Genomic DNA, 19,988 nt, shown 5'->3' with positions numbered 1-19,988 from the left:
AACAAACCAGGAAGTGATGCGCTTACTGGATAAAACTGGGCTACCTAATCGCTGCTACTAAATGTATACAATGATTTCAATATATTTAAACCTGATAACTAGTTCACCACTAGACCAACCCGGTGGGATACCAGGAAATCTTTAAACACTCCTTTGAATGGATCTGTTTATTCACTTCATAATCTTAGGAGGTTTGATTGAATGAATAACTGCAGGAGGTCTATCAGCCAATCTAAGTGGAGGTTCTAAACCCTGTTTGGTGGATGTAGAAAAACAAACCAGGAAGTGATGCGCTTACTGGATAAAACTGGGCTACCTAATCGCTGCTACTAAACGTATACAATGATTTCAATATATTTAAACCTGAGTCTACTCCAGGTTTTTATTTATTTTATTTTAGTTACTGGTATTAGGGGAAATTTAAATAACTGAATGTTTATTTTTTTCTTAGTATTGTTTAAATTTTCTTGCACCTGATATATTTGAAGATGTATCTTGATTGAACTCTTACAGTCATAGGTAGATAGTGCTTATAGGAAATAATAAAATAATATTCATGATAATACAAGAAAAATAAGAAACATATTTTTGAACAGAAAAGAGTTCTAAATCATATTTGGGAAGAAAAACTCCTTTTCCTAACTAAAATATTAATTCTGAAAGTAAATTTAAAACCAGAGCGATTTTTCCCTCCCATGTTACAGTAACAGCCTAATAATCACTTTAATTTTGTAATAAGGATTTTAAATTAAACTCAACAGTTGCAGTCTAAAATTTCTAAAATGATAGACTAAAATTTATTGAAAACATCACTGGACCTGTAAAAAAGTATATAGTTATTTCAGTTAAAAATTATAGCAATTCCAGTGATTGACATGCAATTTGGGTAAAACATCAATGCAATTGTGATCATTATAAATATAAATGTGATAATCTTAGATTGTTAAGAACTTCATACGTTAGATTAATTTTGATAAATAATATATTTTTGCAAAATCATTAAATTACTTTTGATAAAGTTTATTTTTAATTAAAAAATTTTGAAGAGGATCAAACAACATTAATTTTGACTGAAATAAATATGATTATGCTGAAATGTCTGTGGTTGGTGCTATTATATGTTACACATTCACTTATAACTCCTAGTTTATGAAAATTGTTGTAATGCTAATATAAAACCAACAAACTCTCTTTAACTCTTGGTAGACCCTAGCTAAAAAACTTAATCAGATTCTCTTACAGTATGATGGTTCTGAAATATTAGAATACCATGGAAGTATCATCTTGAAAACAAAGTTTGTGTAAAGAAAAGATAAAATGAATGGCTAAAGCCACGTTTAGCAAACCAAAATTTATAATAAAATGAATGGTGAAAGCCATGCAAATTTATTGATTTCCTAAAAATCAATAAACTTAATATTAGGTGCAAATATTCTTTTGTGGATAAATTGCATGTTTATTTGAAATTGGTAATTATTAATAGATAACGACCATAATTATTTTTAAAATTATATGGTGAACTAACAATAAAGATTTATAAAAAGGTTTTACATTTTTTCATTCTAATACATTTTTAGCCATTTACTGTTAAATACAAAGTCAAAAAATTTAAACAGTACACAGTTATCTGGCAAAAAGAAATAGAATTTACACCCACAAGTAATTAACTTTAGTTATCCATATAAATCACTTCATTGAGTGTGGTGACTTTGATTATTACCATCTTATCCCTACTTTGCATGTTTAAATATAGAAGCATTTGCAATCCATCATCAGGTTGCAAGGGATAAAGTTTACTTTATGTCTTGGATCCTATTGTATTTTTATTTTACCCTGACAAGTTATCAAATCAAATTAAGATTTAAAAAGTGAATTACTTACTTTCCCAGCTATTCCAGTCAAGTTTTGCAATTCATTTTTGAAAATCAGTCATTTTTCAACCATTTTAAGCTTTATTTATATCTTTATGATAAATAATTCCTTTTTCTGGAAAACAATAACAAAACTTAAGAACGAATTCTTTTTTCTCAATTTTATGTAAAAATATCTATTTCTAATTTTATAATTGATTTTTTTTGTAAGGGGTGAAATTATAGCCATATTTTTTTTTTTCAAAAAATACTAAAGAGAAAAGCTATCAAAAAAATAAGATTTTTATATTTTAAATGCAATGGGTAACTTCTCGTGATGGATTTAAATTAAAAATATATTAAAATTAAAAAAAAACTTCCATTAACTTCTTTTCTGAAGCAAGATGTAGCTAGATAAAAAAAAAATATATATATATATAATTTTTGGGGGAGGGAGTGAATAAAAAATAAAGGTTTTTGATGAAGAAGGCGAATATCAAATAAAGATTTTTAGTAATGTTTGATATTGATGAAAAAAAGCCAACTTCTGTAAGAAAAAATTTTGCTATTGACCCCGTAAAGATTTGAAATTTTATTTTGGCTACAACACCCCACCCCTTTTTCCAATTTTTGCAAAAATTAAATGCATTCTTTCCCCTCAAATGTAGTAACTGTCTATAAAGTTTGAAGAAAATAGGCTAATGGGGTCTAAAGTTATTAGACCAAATACAGCCAATATACATACTCGTATGTGCATATGCACAAACATCCATCTAACAACAATACATTTTTTGGACTTGGGAGCATTGGTATAAAAAATTTTTTCACAGATTATTTGCAATTTATTTTTTTGTCAAAGAGTTTTTTCTTTAATGTTGCTTAAGGTACAAAACTTAAAAAGACAATTTTTTTTACTGATCTACATACATTTCCATTAAATCTGTAGCAGCATATATCTCTGTAGCTGGAAAAGTAAAAGTTATTTGTATATATTACTGAATTATTAGGAAGAATTAGAAAGCACAACTTTATCCAATAAGCACTTCAGGCCCAAATTGATTTTTTTAACAACTAAATAGGAATCAAAATTCTCTTCAATAGGTCCTATGGCACACACACCTCTAAACCACTCATAACCTCCCAGACTACCAAAGACTTTCTTAATTTGAACTGATCCCCATATCCTCTGATCAGATCCCTTGGACATCTACCCAAAATCTAAACAAAAGATGCAGGGAGAAAGAAATCAAGGGAAATATCCACTTTCCTTGAAATTTCAGACTATCCATCTAAATAGTCCAAAAGAGACAATCTATTTATAAATAGGGTGCAAAGTGAGAAAAGAACCCCATCCCAAAAAAGTACTTCATGGCCTGCTCCAAACAGTGGGCATCTGTAAGTTCTAAACTCTTGCCTGTTCCCAAGATGGTACTTTTTGCTGTTTATTGTACTGTTAAGTCACTTCTAAAAGCAGTGAAGGATATAGGTCAGTAGGGATTTAATAGACGTACCAGTCATGGGGGATAATAATATTTATGATTTTCATAGTATACTAAGCAGATTGCTTCTGATTGGGGGTGAGACTTTACTGGGTTGATACTGTGGATTGACTGTACTTTCCTCAGTCCTTTCCTTATTGTTTTATTCCTTTTTCTTTTATTAAGCATCATGGGAGTTAGGCCAGCAACCCTGGTTCCATCTGTGTTTTGATGCTGTCACCTTCTGATAGGATAGCCACTTCTTTATTAAAGCTCAAAGGAGTAGCAAGCTTGTTTGCCTATGGCAATATATAGGAAGAGGTGCCTACTTAATACCAGGCACCTTATTTTTTTTCGTAATCAACCAATAAAAAAAATAACCCATAAAACTTTAATATATTATGTATATATATATATTTAAGTTACCGTTTCTTGGATAAAAAGTTCTAAAAGAATTATCTTAACATTATAGAATACAAATATTTTATTGATATCTATAATATCTTCTCCAGATTTATACAAAAAAACATTTCTCCAAGTAACTCATAACATTAGAGAAAAAATAAATTGTCAGCATAAGTATGATTGTATAGCAAAAAGATTAAAATCTTACAAGAACGAAAATGTTAATTAGAAATTTTATAAATAACTATTAATAAACATTTCAAAAATAGAACAATGAAATTCATTCATTCTGGACCAAAAATGCTGAAAAATTAGCAGAAAAATATAATTAATTATACTGTAAAATATCTAAAATTGAAATGAGCTGTAAAATGTTATAATAACATTGCTAATGTAACTATATCATCAACGCTGATAAATTTTAAGACTATAATAAGAAATATTCTTTTAAAAGATGTCTATATTCATTTTAATAGTTGTAAGTTTACATATATATATATATATATATATGATATTGGGATCAGCAAACTCATTCCAGTACAGAGTAGCAGAGTTTGTCCATAACAAAATTCATGATTATAAACAGTAACAATTTTGGCATTTTCTAAATTCTAAATTTAAAAAAATCAATTGATTATAATGTAATTGTAGAATTGAATACCAACTGAAGATGTGATATCCCATAAAAATTGATTCTTGGTATTAATTTGGTAAGTTTAACAATTGTTTACTGTGTTTTGGTGGTTTGATTTCATTTAGAATCGAATATGTATATACAATGTATATCAAACATCATACATAACATGTACCATATTTATATCTTATAAGTAATATTTGTGAAAGAAAAATCAAAGATGTGTATGTAATTTTTTTATTTATTGTTTATTCTAAAAAAATAAAAAAATTTTAACAATAATCTATTTATTTTAATTTAATTTATTTATGTATTTTGTTACTGTATTTTAGTTATACACTGCATACCATTTCTCTTTTGTATTGCATATTCATAGTTTACAAGCAATTTTGATCTTACTAGATTGTATATTACCTTAGATAGTTGTATGATACAGTACCTCAAGGTGCATTTTCAAAAATATTATAATTATACTGAAAATCAAGTTTTAATTTCATCTTTTATATTTGTTTCAGATGGAAGGCCAGAGATATTATGTACGTGAATTTTGTTGGAGATTTATTTCTCAGAATGTTGAAAGGACTGATTATACCTTTATTAGTATGTTCAATTGTATCATCAGTAGGAGCACTTGATCTCAGTTTATCAAAGAAAATAGGAATGAGAGCTATTTTATGGTATGTTTGTACAACATTATTAGCTGTAACTCAGGGAATCATACTTGTGTTAACAATACAGCCTGGAAAAGGAAATACAGCAGCAGCAACCAAAACAACTATTTCACAAAGAAATGTGTTAACAACTGACACAATCTTAGATTTAGTCAGGTATTTATTAACTTATTTTTTTATAAAATATGCACTTGTACTCAATTTTTAAATTTTAAATTCTTTTTTATAATCAAAAATGTTTAATCACTTGATTGTCTGTCTATTTTGTTTTGAGATACATTTTAATTTATTTTTTAGTCACCTTTTATAATATACATTCTAATGAAATATCAACTTAGATACTCAGTAAAATACCTGAAATTTCTCACTGAAACATCTATTTGGTAAAATAAATATTAATTATTGTTGAGGTTCAAATCAAGTACTTATATACTGGTTCACACAGTAAAGCTCTGCAGAAAGTTAAACTTTCTTTCTTTCTTTTTCCTGTTTAGCCTCCCGTAACTACCGTTTAGATAATTCTTCAGAGGATGAATGAGGATGATATGTATGAGTGTAAATGAAGTGTAGTCTTGTACATTCTCAGTTCAACCGTACCTGAGATGTGTGGTTAATTGAAACCCAACCACCAAAGAACACCGGTATCCACGATCTAGTATTCAAATCCATGTAAAAATATCTGGCTTTAGTAGGACTTGAACGCTGTAACTCTCGACTTCCAAATCAGCTGATTTGGGAAGACGCGTTAACCACTAGACCAACCCGGTGGGTTGCAGAAAGTTAAACTATGAATTGCAATACTTACCATAGTTTATTGGATGGCTAGCTAGGTTACTTTTCTACTTTCTACATTCACCCATCTTGTCTTACATCTTATTCCATTTTATATATTATCTTTAATATTTTCTATATTCACCCATCTTGTTCCTGCCCATAATGGAGCTTATACTAGAGTTGCATTATACATTTACTTTGTTTGAAGCATATAACTCACTTTTGATAATAGTAAATAATCAAGGATGAGTTTTTTATTCCCCAATCATTTTTCTGTTAACCTTTGCAATTTCATTTCATGCTTCAAAATTTCCTTTCAAAATCTGAAAAAAATTAGAAACATATTTTTATTTACCTACTGATTAATATTCCATAAATTTATATCATTGAGAAATGAAAAAAATAAACAATAAAAATATGTCCTACTTACTGGCCAATAAGTAACTTTTCCTTTTTGTTCTCACTAAATTACAGCAATTTTTTGATAAGTGATTTGATTTTTAGGTTTTTCCAAGATGTCAGGTAAACAGATGTTTAATTATTTTTAAACAGCTAAAAATATATGGACAATTTATACGGTGCACAATATAAATGTTTCATAAACATATAAAACATTGAGGAAGAAAAAGAATTTAAAATAAAAATTTATTTAAAAATCATTTCCACTACATTTACTGCCACAAAAAGGAAGAGTACTCAAAACTACTAATACAAGCAAACTAGTTCAAATTATATTGTAGACTACTATTAATAAGACTATGCAGTGGATTCCTTAATTTTCTCTTTTTTATTATTAATATTAACTTATCTACAATATTAAAATGGTTGTGATCTATTATTATACAAATCTTTCAACTCAGTTTCTCAAAATTAACTTCACAGTTCATTTATAAACATTTTTAAAATTTTTAAAAATAGTTTAACAAATGTTTATTACTGACGAATGGTAAATTAAACTAGGCAAGCTTCGTATGGTGCTTAAGTTATGAAAAATTTTAAACCAGGAGAGGAAAGGAGCTTAGGTTATAGTTTTGGAATTTTTTTGTACGCTTCACATGGATATAAAGTTGATTAGATTGAAAAATAATAAAAACGGTATGTTTTTTTTTGTTTTTACAGAAAATTTTAAGTAATAAAATGAAATTACATATGTTAACAGAAAAGTGATTAGGGAATAAATTAAGATTGCTCTAGATTTTTTACTATTATTAAGCATATTATGCTTTATTATGCTTCAAACTCATCATAAAATTATATAGTACGATTAGTATATCACTAATGTTGAACAGATATGGATTGGATGGTAGATCTGGGATTGTTGAACTTAATCACAACAGACTTGAGGTGTTGTATCACATGAATTCAAATAATATTTTGAATTAATATTTTTGTAATTAATATTTTGAATACTGTAAATAATATTTTACGGTATATGTTTACCAATCTTAAAATCTGTGGTTTATAGGGACCAACAACAGGAAAATAATGATTTCTTTAAAAAATAAATCTAGGAGATACCAAAACTAATTTTTAATGAATTAGAAAAATGTAACATTGAATTCAGGAATGGAATAAAGAACCAAATTGACAAATGCTTAGCATAGTTTAGTCCTCTTTGTGAACCACCTTTTATCATGCATCATCTATCTGTATTTATATTATTCCAATGCAAACAGGAATTGTTCATACAATTAAATGAATACTACTTAAACAATTAATTATGATATGTTTAAGATAATAAAAATGCCTTATAATAATTTAAATAGAGTTTGAATAAAAACATTATTAGGTCTCACAAAAAAAAAAAAAAAAATACTGTGAGAACACCTCATATGTCACTTAAAAATACAAACAGTTCCATATAATAAGGAGTTAGTGGGATCACATTAGGTCTGATTTAAACAATATTCCAAATTAACAGGAAATTATCTTTAATGTCTCAGCTTTTGTTTATAATTACAGTGTTTAATTACATTTAAAAAACCTAAATAAATTAATTTTAAAGTGAAATATAAGAATCGTTTACTTTCAATCTCAATTGATCTGGCTTTAAATAAAGCGATGAGTATGGCTGAAGTACAGTAAATTATTCATATTCAGAAACTGCACTATCCAATCAATGGTAATATGTTTGCCATGTCAAGTACCATTTTTTATAAATTAATTTGTGATTACATAACATGAAAATAGTTTTATTTTTTTAATATTGTTCATTATTTTTTAACAGACTTTAGGAAAAAAAATTATATATATATACTAGCTGCTCAGCCTGGCTTTTCCGGGCTTCACAGCCAGACTCTCTGGGCGAGTTGCCATGGCAGGCGGTGTCTTGGAATGGGATTGTTAGGTATCCAAAATTGATTACTTCTTGTGTAAATTTTTTTTTTTTAATGATGAAAACTGATATAACAAAAGTTATATTAGAAATTTAACTGTAGAAATTGATAATAACGAATTGAGATTTTCCGCTAGTGATCAGTACATTCCGGTGCCTACTTTTTGGTTATAGTTCATTATTTTTGAAGGAAAACAATCACATAAATAAAAAATATATTATTGATATATATTTTGCATGTATACCAATATATATGCGATATATCAATATATAATAATATAACAAGTATACACCTGACCACCATAAAACAAAATCTATACTTTAAAGTTCATGGAATCCACTAGGTTAGAAATAATATATGTTAATTCAGAGTCAGTTATTTTAAACATTATGAGCTGTTTTTGAGTATGTAATTAATAAAATTTGTTTACACCATTAATATATATATATTTTATAGTTCAAGTTTACACAACAAGTTTCCACTGACATCATTTAAAAAGACCTTTCATTTTTATATCAGTTCATGGTCAACAGCTTGTTTAATATTAATTTTCATAGTGAGATGGGTGGAAAAATAAATTCTTTAATCACATTAACTTTTTTTTTAAATTTTTATTATTATTAAAATTCAGCTACTAATTATATTAATTTATTTAACTTATAATTGAATATCACATTAAATTTTTCATCACATATTGAACACAGTTTTACTTATAATTGTATCAAAAATCTCTTCTCTGTTCTTTAAAATTTTATACGAAGTTACCAGTTGTTTGAACATTATTTAAAATTAGCAAAAAATTAATAATTAGTTATTCAGTTATTTTGGTTATAAGAGTTATCAAAGCCTCTAGATAAAAAATATTATCTTACAATATTTTTATTATAATAATTGACCTTTGAGTCCCTAATCAAATCACATTCCAAGACTCACAGCAAAATGATCCAAGGCGCACACCTTATCTTCATATGAAATAAACAATATCCAAATTATATTTACATTTTTGAATCACCCAAATTGGTAAAAACTGTTTTTGATTTGTAAATGTTTTAATGAAACATTTTTTAAGAAATATAAAAGATTAAAGTCTGATATTCTATTGCTGCCTTAAAAAACAGTAATGAAATGGCTTCACTGTTTAAGTTTTCAGAGATAAGTTAAAACCATTAATTATCTTTTTCTTTCATGTTGTTTTCTCAGGACATGTGTTTCTTTTGGCAATCAGAGATATTTTATAGAATGAGGTAGCTTAAATACAGAAAATCATGTTAATTATGAGAGTTCAGTGTTTAGTCCCATTATATCTTGATTTTAAAATCATACTATTTTTTGGATGTTTAATTGTAGACAAATTATTTCAAAGAAATATAAATAAATTTTATATTTACTTTAAGTGTAATTATATTTCATATTAACTCTTTTTTGCTTTTTTTTCAGGAACATGTTTCCAGATAATATTGCCAAAGCATGCATATCACAAGTAAGAACTAATACTTCAATTCAAATTATGCAAAGTCAATATATTGTTCATAATTATAATTCTTATCATATACTTGTACTATGTATAGTCTATTGAATATGTATTGTCCATAGTCCATTGGCATAACTGAATTCATTTTCAATGTGATGGAATGTGATAATACTTTAAAATATTAAAAATGATTAATTGCTCATTTTCTAATTATATGAAAATTGTACTTCCTGTAGTTGGCTATGAAGCTCTTCTTTTTTCAACAGAATTACACTAGTAACTTCAAGCATTGTTGCTAATGGTTCCTACCTTATTTTAAAATGTTTAAGAAACTCTTTTATTGTCTAGTTAAGTAATATGTTTGATCTACAAGCAACAGCTGACAATGAATTAACACTAGAAAGTAATCAGAGAATAAACTGTTGCATAAAGCAACAGGTGTTGACGTCTTGTAGTTTCATTCCCTTATTATTAACATTCCAAAAGCTTGTTGCACGTGCTCTCATTTTCTGTCAATTGCTATTGATATGGAGTCAAATATTCCTGCATTACATCATATTATATAAATTACAGAACAAAAAACATACAGACATAAAAAAGTACATGAAATTGATCAATAAACATATAAAATGAAGCATATAAAAGTGTCAATATTTTCATAAAATAAGGTGTTTCATTTAAAACCACAAGATCACATGGTGTAACAAAAAGCACAAGCTGATAAACATAGCTACACATAAGTACATAAATTAAATTGTATGAAATTCTACACTGGGAAAACTAGATATATATTTGCCTTCAGATAAATAAAAGCAACACAAGCACTTCCAGTAACAGCAGAATCAATCTACTAATCATCTCATACAAGTAGGGAACACACACAAAGACATTAATCACACCATGAAATTTTATTCAATGCATCTACTTAAATATGAACTAAAGATCCTCAAACAACACAACATTTAAAAACACAATAAAATTTAACAAAGATATAATAATGAACAAAAACAACATAGATCAAACGTACCACAGGCAGTCTTAATAATTTCAAATGAGCACTTTAAACATATTGCTAGTGGAAACTTTACTGATATTGCAACTAAATATGAGGGCTATGTGGAAAGTATCTTTAGTATATCACTGTTAGATATCTTTAATTAATTAAGCCACAACTCCATTCTAAATTGTAACTCTTTGTTTTAATCAAATTGTTGGTTCGGAAGCAAGGCATTTTTTTTTATATATATATATATATATTCCAAAAAGAAATAGTAAAAACTAGGTGTCAAATGTCTGGACTATAATGAGGATAATTGAGCACTTCCCACACGCAAACACTTGAATCTTAACTTTTTTTAATGTCTCACAGAGCATTTTAAAATTGATTGTAGTGCCATATTCCATGAAATCAATAAACATGATTTCTGTCTCAAGAAAAATAACTACAATGATTTTTTTTGGTAGAAAACCGTAAACTTTTTTAGCTATAGCTTAGGGTTTTTTTTTGGTGAGTGAATATGGTTTCTCTAGTGACTGAAATTTTGCCTTTATTTCACAAATTAAACCAGAGTTTTTTGCTCATAACATTCCACTAAAAATCTTTCATAAAGTTCAATTTTTTGATGTTCAAGAAAGGTTAACACTGATTCCATTTTTCATGTCTAGTGTTATGAAAGAAGTGTTTAGAAATCCACTTAGCAGTAAAGTTATGGTGATTATTATTCAATGTTACGTTGTGATTAGTTCTTGAAGAACTGAGTAAGTGAACAGCACTGAATCCACTACATGTTCATCTCAACACTTTAAAACATAAATTTCTTTCTGGATAGCCTTCATTATTAGCCCTATAAATATTTGGAAGTAAAAATCTCATGTAATTTTAAATAGATATTTTTGAAAACTTCTTAAATTAAAAAACAGTCTTCACATATTTTTGCATACAACTGACAAAAATTAACTGAAACTCAGAAGCAGGCATATTTGTAGAACAAACTTGTAAATAGCTCTGATTAAATTATTTTAAGATTCAAAAGCACAGAAAAAGTATAATAAATTTTATCTGTAACATTTTTACTTCTTTGAATGAAGTAAAGGAAATATTGTGATTGCAAAAAATGTCAGTTTTTAGGTTTCAACAGAAATATCCATTTTGACTAGTTTCGGTGACATCTGTATGTACGTGTGTATGTATCTTGCTTGCATAACTCAAAAACAAGTAATCATAGGATGTTGAAATTTTGGATTTAGAACTGTTGTAACATCTATTTGCGCACCTCCCCTTTTGATTACAATTGACTGAATCAAAAGTGACCAAAAAAGCCCAAAATTCAAAAAGATTTGGATTTTGGACTTTTTCTTAACTGCAGTAATAAGTCCTGATTGAGAGCTTTTCAACTGTATACCATAAGTGGTACTTATTTTCATTGGTTCCAGAGTTATAGCCAAATGAAATTTTAATTAATGACATATTTGGATCTTACAAGGGCACTTTGGTTCGAATCAGACTTAATCTCCTTTTTTATTAACATAAATGTATTGATTTATTAACAATTATTAACCTCTGAATGTAAAAAAAGGTTTACAGTATATAATAATTCAATAATAATAATGATAAAAAAATTAAAAAATATCGTAAGTTATTAATGAAATTAAATTTATGTTCTTTTCATTTTAAAAAATGTGTATATGTAATTTAATAGGCATACAAGTAAGTCATGTGGTGTCCACATTAGATTTGATGAAACATTTGATTATTTGTTTTTGTTTTCATTTTGTTGATAGTTACATATAAAACGGTTTTCTTTTAACGAGAAAGCTGGATTTTTTTGTAATGTAAACCTATTACTGAATATCATTCTGATGTTGCTTGCTATAATAAACATTTTTTATTTTGTTGCAGTATCGAACTCTAATTACTCCTCCAAAAGATTTTAATACAACAGGTAAATTTTACTATTATTTAAGATTAACACTAGCAACTAATTTATTAAATTTAATTTCTGGGAAGCAGTTGAAATTTTTGATATTACCTATTTTGTAATGATTTAATACCTCTTGTCAATTTGATGTTTGATAACCTGGTTTCTAAATATGAACTAGCATTTCACTAACTTGTACTTTACACTTACTACTGAGTTTTGTATGTTTAAAATATATTTCTCCCTATTTTATAAAATATATTTTAATATGAGAACAATGTTCAAATTTAATTATTATATATTTACACTAACTGTTTTCTGACTGACTGCTGATTGCTACCTGCAGTGAAATTCAGAAATCATCTCGATCTTCTCATGGCTCTCAACTATATTTTTCTAAAAACAAAAAAATTAAATATCTTATAATATAGGTAGGAACTAGTACCTTAATAATTTTTTCATGGATTTTGTTCTAAATAAGACAGTCAGATGACAGTACTTACAGTGGCTAATGTGATAAAATGGTCATTGATTTTATTTTCATATTATTCTACAGACTTCTGTAAATTTATGTATTGTTAAAATTTTATAATATAAATTTCTTTTAAAATCTATAAACCTAAATTAATTAAAGCTTCTTTAATAATGAAGGAATACTCACCAGTAACTGAAGATCTATATATCAAAATGATGTTTATATCACGAAAAAAATTATTTTTTTTTTATTTCTAGCATGAGTACCGTTTCTAAGATGATACTTTTGCCACATATTGGGATCAATATGTGGCAATGCGTGATTGATAAAAAACTGTTAAAACCTTACTGATAATTGATCCCAAGAATTATACTGAAATTCAGTAGTAATAAGGCTTAGATATTGACTGTGCTGATGAAACAAATTAAAATTTATACCCCAAAAATGCCATTTAAGCAGTTATGCAGCTAACATTTATGTATGTATGCAGTTATTTTCTGAAAGATTGGTTTGAATCATCAAAATTCAGCTGTCAACTATTGCATACACTACACATATTACAATACAAAAAAAGATCAGTAAATCGAGAAATATTTCAAAACTTATCAAATACATTAGTGATGAAGATAATTCTCTATATTTCTGTGATGAACTGATCATAGAAAAATGAAGAATGTGAGTAGTAGATAGATATGAGCTTTTTTTAAGATGACTGGCATCAACTGCTTTGGACATTTTTGTCCTATGAAAATGGACAAAAATGGACACTTCAGGATCAGCAATATAGTATTATTATTGTTTTCAATAACATATGATTTTATGTTCTTTATGGAACTACATAACTATTAAGTTTATTTCTTTTTTTTAGATTTAACACAGTGGGATATTAATAGTGAGTATATTGAAAACTCAAATATACTTGGATTAGTAGTTTTTTCAATAATCATGGGAATTGCAATTGGACAATTAGGAGCAGCTGGTGTTCCAGTATTAAAGTTTTTTGAATCCCTTGGAGATGTAACTATGCTCATGACAACATGGGTTATCTGGTAATTACCTTTCTATTTATTTATTTTTTAAATATAATACAGATTGTTCATTATTCAAATGACTAATTCAATTTGTAGATAATAAATACAAAAATTTTTATTTAGAAAATGAAAAATACCAGACCTTTGCCAAGAATGGAACTGACACAATGGTTGGCCAGGATTGGTCAACTGCACAGCTTGTCAAGGACAAAGTTCCATCTAAGATGCATGTAAGAGCTGTGAAAGAAAGAAGATAATCATGGTAAAGTTGTTGATGTAATTACTGGTAGATGGCCTGAAAGCAGTGCTAAAACTTTGTTCCTGTAAACTAAGAAAAACGTTTTAGATTTCAGAGGTTATGGTTTTTAATTATTAACTGGATTCAATAAATGTATGTACTTTCTAGAATAAGTAGCTTGTGAATGTCATACAGGTAAGGTATGGGAAGATACCTATTTTAGAAATAAAGTAATTTGTTTTAAACTCAAAATATTTATTTATAAACCTTGTTATAAATAACATCATTTTGTATTATGAATCATTATATTCAATCTTTTTTTACAAGATTTAAAGGTCTCTATCATTTTTTTTTAAACATTGCTGTAGTTGTTGAATAAAACCTTTCTCCAATTTCTGGTGCATTACATCCAGTTATTTCCTCTTTAATTCTAATGTACAACTCTTCTATCACTGGCACGCACTGAATATTCTCTTTTTTACTGGTTTGTAAAAAAAAAAAAATGACAATCTGACTTGCAGTATCTGAGGATGTTAGCTGAAAGAACATCCACATCACCTCAGCTTTTTGTCCCATTGTGATGATTAAAAGATATGACTAAATATGATATTAACTAAAATCCATCTCAGTCACCAAAATGATCTGAACTTTGAATCCACTTGACATGTTTATTTATTAAAAAAAAATATTCTTACATCTACCTCACTATTACCAGAGTAAAATATCAATTCATCATATGATTCTTTGCAAAGGCTGATGTTTTCCATTAGGGCACTGCAATACTGCTGTTGCTGCTGCTGATAACATAAATGCACCACATTCCTTCCAAAACACAGAACTTGGTCTCAGGCAGTAAATACTCATCATTTTTCCTATAATCAAAATTCATTGAATGTATTCCATTTATTTTTAACAGAGAGAGTTCAGGTTGACTAATGGACATTACTTAGTCACAAATTCTCTGAATGTAATGTTTATTACCTAGTAAACATTACAGGAGGAGGAAACTTATACCTTTTTAGAGCTGAATGTGATCGTTACTTTGATGGACATACATGGTAATGCACAAAGTACTTTTAATACAGTTAAAAGGCAACAGGAAATATAAAGCTATTCCATCATTACATGAAGAATGCAATAATACTGCCAATTTATATTTTAGATCAGCATATGACAATAGTGATTTTATTTGTTGCCATTATTCACTTAATTTTTAAATTACTTGTTTTATTCAGATCATTTTTACCTTCGACTTTTTTTAATGGAAATTCCTTTTATTCTCTACTTAAATTTTTCACTGTAACAAAATCAATAATATATTATTATTACCATAACCATGGCTGTGCACATGCATGTCTATTCAGCTGATGTTATAATGATATTATTCTGAACTCTGTATTGTTCTGCATCTTGAAACATCAACTTTTCATTATGATTTGATCAGTTAAATATACTTATTGTTCTGTTTTTTAACTGACTTTTTATTATATTTATGATGTAATATAGAATTATTACTTAAATAGTTGTACATTTTTGCAGGATGTCTCCACTTGGTGTCTTCTTCTTGGTATCATCAAAAATACTTGAAACTGAGAGTTTTTCATTAATAATGAGTCAATTAGGGTTATACTTTGTAACTGTACTTACTGGGTTAATTATTCATGGTTATGTATTACTGCCGTTCCTGTACTTCCTTTTCACTAGGAAATCGCCAATTATTTTCCTTCGAAAAATGAGTCAAGCTATTATAACAGCATTTGGAACAGCTTCCAGGTAATTTACACTTCTTTTAAATAATGTGGCTGTAATTTTTCATACTGTAAACAGTACACCATGAAAAATAAAAATTTAATGAAAAATTATATATGAAAAAATTTGTTTAAATTTAATATTTCTCAAATGACTGCTGTATAATCTAGGTGATCTCTTATTCTTGGTATCACCAAAAATATCTGAAATAAAAAAGATTTTGTTTTTAGTTCTGAAGGATGCACAGTAACTTTCTTTATTGAATAAATTTTTTTGTTGAGAATGTACTTCACAAAAAAAAACAAAAATGGACAAAACAAAAAATTAAACTTCTTTTGGTAAAATATTTTTAATTTAATGCCCAGAATGTTTTGGCAAAATATTTCAAGTTATAAAGATTAAAAGCAAATTGAATTATAAAATTGTTTACTGAAACTTTTTTTTTAAATTTCAAATGCAAGTTTCCTCATCTGCCCATTTGGACATTTTGTGATTTACTAGTTGTGGATGAATTTGTGTAAAATTTCAAGGGATAAGAACTGAGGCTTGTAAAATTCAAAACAATTTTTATATGCAATTTTTTTTGGAATTAACTCAGTGTTCCCTTTTAGATAATAAACAATTACCCTGGTATGAAAGGAACATTAAGCAGTTCAGTTTGTATCATATAGTTCTTTAGAATATTTACATAGATTCTGTTTGTAGTAAAAACCAATGTTTTACATCAGAGATAGCTAGCGAGACAGTGAAATCTGTTTTTGCTGTTAGAAACTCCTAGTGTTAGATTTTTTTTACACAATGCTTGACTAACAAAAACTAATAAATTGCTCATATTTTATGAAGGTAAAATAAAGTGGATGAATTTATTATAAAGATCTAATAACAGTTCAGGGAAAAATCTTTTGACATGTAACAAAACAACATATTTGAAGCTTATACTGATAAGACAACGTTTTTTCTAGACAGTTTCTCTTTTATCCATGATACAAATTCTTCGCTAAAAAGTAGTTATTCTGTTCTAAATAAAAATTTAAAACAAACTGTAACAAATACATTTCTGATTGTATCATACAATCATGGAATGAATGGTAACCCTTTAGACAATGAAAACTTCTTATGAAGTTACGTTATCACCATAATTTGTGTCATCCAGAGAGCATTTTTGGAACCCATCTGGTATAAATCTTTTTGTATCAGCATTGAATAATGATAGCATCATAGATGACAGAACATGTAGTATCTTAATAACTTTGTCAGTAATAACAAACAATATCTTTCACATCATAGTAGAGTCATGAAAGCAAATTATTTGTTTACACAAATATATCAATCTTGTTGACTATATCATTAGTGATGACATATGTATTCAGATTGCACTCATGACACATACCTGTTTTTCCTACATTATGCAATTAATACTACTTATGCTTATTTCTGTCATTTGTAATCCTTCCCCATACACTTTCTTCAACACGTTTGCATAGGATTTTAGCAGAGAAAAATACTTTTGGTTCTTGTAAAACAAATCACTTTATACACTTTAAAAATGGTATGGTAAGTTATGAATAGTTATTTAAAAATCACTCAAAAAATGGATTAGCACTTCTAATTATTTTAATAAAATAATTAGACATTGAAATAATAATTAGACAGACACTGAAGACAAAAAAACAGGACTTGGCCTAAGGCTTGTCTGGCCACTCTCCTTAAAGGTTAGACGTGCAAATGGTTTTTATTTTAGAAGCGATTCTTATTTAAAAAAAAGAAAATGAAGTTTACAAAGAATGATCTTTTATCAAAGAATTCTGACAAAAATAAAAAAATATTCAATAATCGATTCAGTGATAATGGTTTTTTTACTATAATAATGTTAAATGTTTTAAATTTGTAGTTCACATTCTATGAGTTAATTTCTTTTGTTTATTTCATTTTTCTTTTGTTTATTTTTTATAGTAATGCTACACTTCCAGTATCAATGCAGTGCATTGAAGAAAAATGTGGCATTGATGTTAGGATATCTCGTTTTGTAATGCCAATTGGTGCAACAATCAATATGGATGGAACTGCCCTTTATGAAGCTGTTGCAGCCATATTCATCGCACAAATTCGAAATGTACCTCTTAGTTTTGGTCATGTAATTGCTGTCAGGTATGATGAAAGTAATAATAGTAGTGTTAATAGCATCATAATTGCTATTACCAAACTTATATTTGTTTTTATTTTATTATTTTTTAATTACTTAAAGAGAAAGAAACATTTCTTTATTCTTGTATTTATTAAATTTTAATGTTGAAGTTAATTGAGTTTATGTTAGATTTTTTTCTCATACAAGTAAAGCAAATTATTTTAGACAATTTTTAAGAGTAGTAATTTAAATATGATTATAAATACTTAATACTTCTGGTACCAAATTTTTACATGTTGGAAATATTTAATTCATTTAAGAAGTGTAAAAACAATTAAACCTCACCTGCTTTTTTCAGTTTGGCTATAAGCATGAATATTTTTTATCAATCAATAGGGATCAATTTTAAAAATGAATATTAACTTAGCAGTGTGGTTTATGTGCTGTTATTGCATTAAAAAAATATATTAATTTATGTATTTTAAATAAGAGTTCTAGCTGCTCACTCATACTAAAAAATAAAAATAAATAGTAGATAAAAATGTACTCTATTAGGATATGTAATATTGTAATTTAATTCTTCTTAATGCTTATCATCTCATAATGCTTAGCTGTAAATACACAAATTCATTACCACCGAACAGAAAAGTTGAAAAGTACATTCAAAAGATTCTGTAAGTTTTTCAGCCATGAAACTTTTATCTAAAATCAATCAGCTTATGTCCCAAATGACATTTGTAGTACACAAAACCACACAGAAAAGAAACTACAAAAGAAATCAAAATACCTGTTAGGATAAAAGTATTTTTTTAAATGTAATAAAAAATTTCATCTGAATTTTAGATTTGTTAAAGTCTCAAGAAATAAAACATTTTTATAAAATATTGATGTAAATATATTGAAATATTTTTGTTATTTGTAAAAAAATATATCTATTAATTATTATATTATTTTTTAGTATGAGGCATTCTGATAAATATAGAGTAAATTCAATCTTTATGGGTGGATTCTAAAATCAAAAACACATATTCTAAAATCTTGCTATTTACTTCATACTAATTTTCAAAAATTCAAGAACAAGTTTTAAAAAATTAATACAAATAATTAATTATTAATTAATACAAATTAATTTTAAATAAATTAGATTAATATCAATCCCTCTTAGAAACCACTTGCATTATCAGAAGTCCACTTTTATATATAAAACAAAATGTTTTATGCTTAATATATGCTGTGTATATGCTTTTAATATATATGTATATGCTTATATGTTCACTTAAAACCCAATTCAGACTTAAACCTACCATAAAGATTTTATTAAAAAAAACTTATTTTTACTAAATTCACTGTTACAATTTGGAATGATTATAATTTTCTTTGTTCTAATTTTAGCTCATCCTTTTAAAGCCATTACGTGCAATTATCACTCAATAGGCGCCTTGAAATATCTTAAGAAAATCCCTTGTATACAATTTATATTTGATTATTTTTTCCAAAAGATACTCTTGTTTGTAATGAGGTCCAAAAGAACCTCTGATTTACAATAAAATATTGAAAAGATAAAAATAAATAAAAATTGATAGTTTTACTGAATTGTTTTAGTAGTAATCAACTTGTGAGACAATCTTAGTAACACAGATATGTTATCAGTTGAGAGTTGATAATATTATGTGATTAGATGGATCCAATGATTAAAATTATTCTCAGCAGGTTTGTTGTAAGTCAGCAAAACTAAAATATAAAGTAGATTATGTAATATTAAACTATTACAAATTCAAATTCAATATTAAGTATTAAAACCTAATTTAGAGTTTGGTTGAAAAATTGTTAATT

General features: G+C 27.0%; 1 protein-coding gene across 3 annotated transcripts in view; it reads left to right on the top strand.

The window, feature by feature from the left end:
- Positions 1 to 19,988, top strand: part of LOC142322381 (excitatory amino acid transporter 1-like) — a 138,327-nt gene that overhangs the window by 107,152 nt on the left and 11,187 nt on the right. For all 3 annotated transcript variants that reach the window (XM_075361401.1, XM_075361400.1, XM_075361402.1), the window contains exons 3-8: positions 4,883 to 5,194; positions 9,586 to 9,628; positions 12,519 to 12,561; positions 13,881 to 14,061; positions 15,821 to 16,054; positions 17,984 to 18,178. In XM_075361401.1, the coding sequence (XP_075217516.1) occupies positions 4,883 to 5,194; positions 9,586 to 9,628; positions 12,519 to 12,561; positions 13,881 to 14,061; positions 15,821 to 16,054; positions 17,984 to 18,178 (1,008 nt within the window). The remainder of the gene's footprint in view (positions 1 to 4,882; positions 5,195 to 9,585; positions 9,629 to 12,518; positions 12,562 to 13,880; positions 14,062 to 15,820; positions 16,055 to 17,983; positions 18,179 to 19,988) is intronic.

This window comes from Lycorma delicatula, chromosome 3, assembly GCF_047948215.1.
Source record: "Lycorma delicatula isolate Av1 chromosome 3, ASM4794821v1, whole genome shotgun sequence".
In the NCBI taxonomy this organism is placed as follows: domain Eukaryota; kingdom Metazoa; phylum Arthropoda; class Insecta; order Hemiptera; family Fulgoridae; genus Lycorma; species Lycorma delicatula.
Note: the sequence above shows the minus strand (reverse complement) of the source record. Positions and strands in the feature narration are given on the sequence as shown.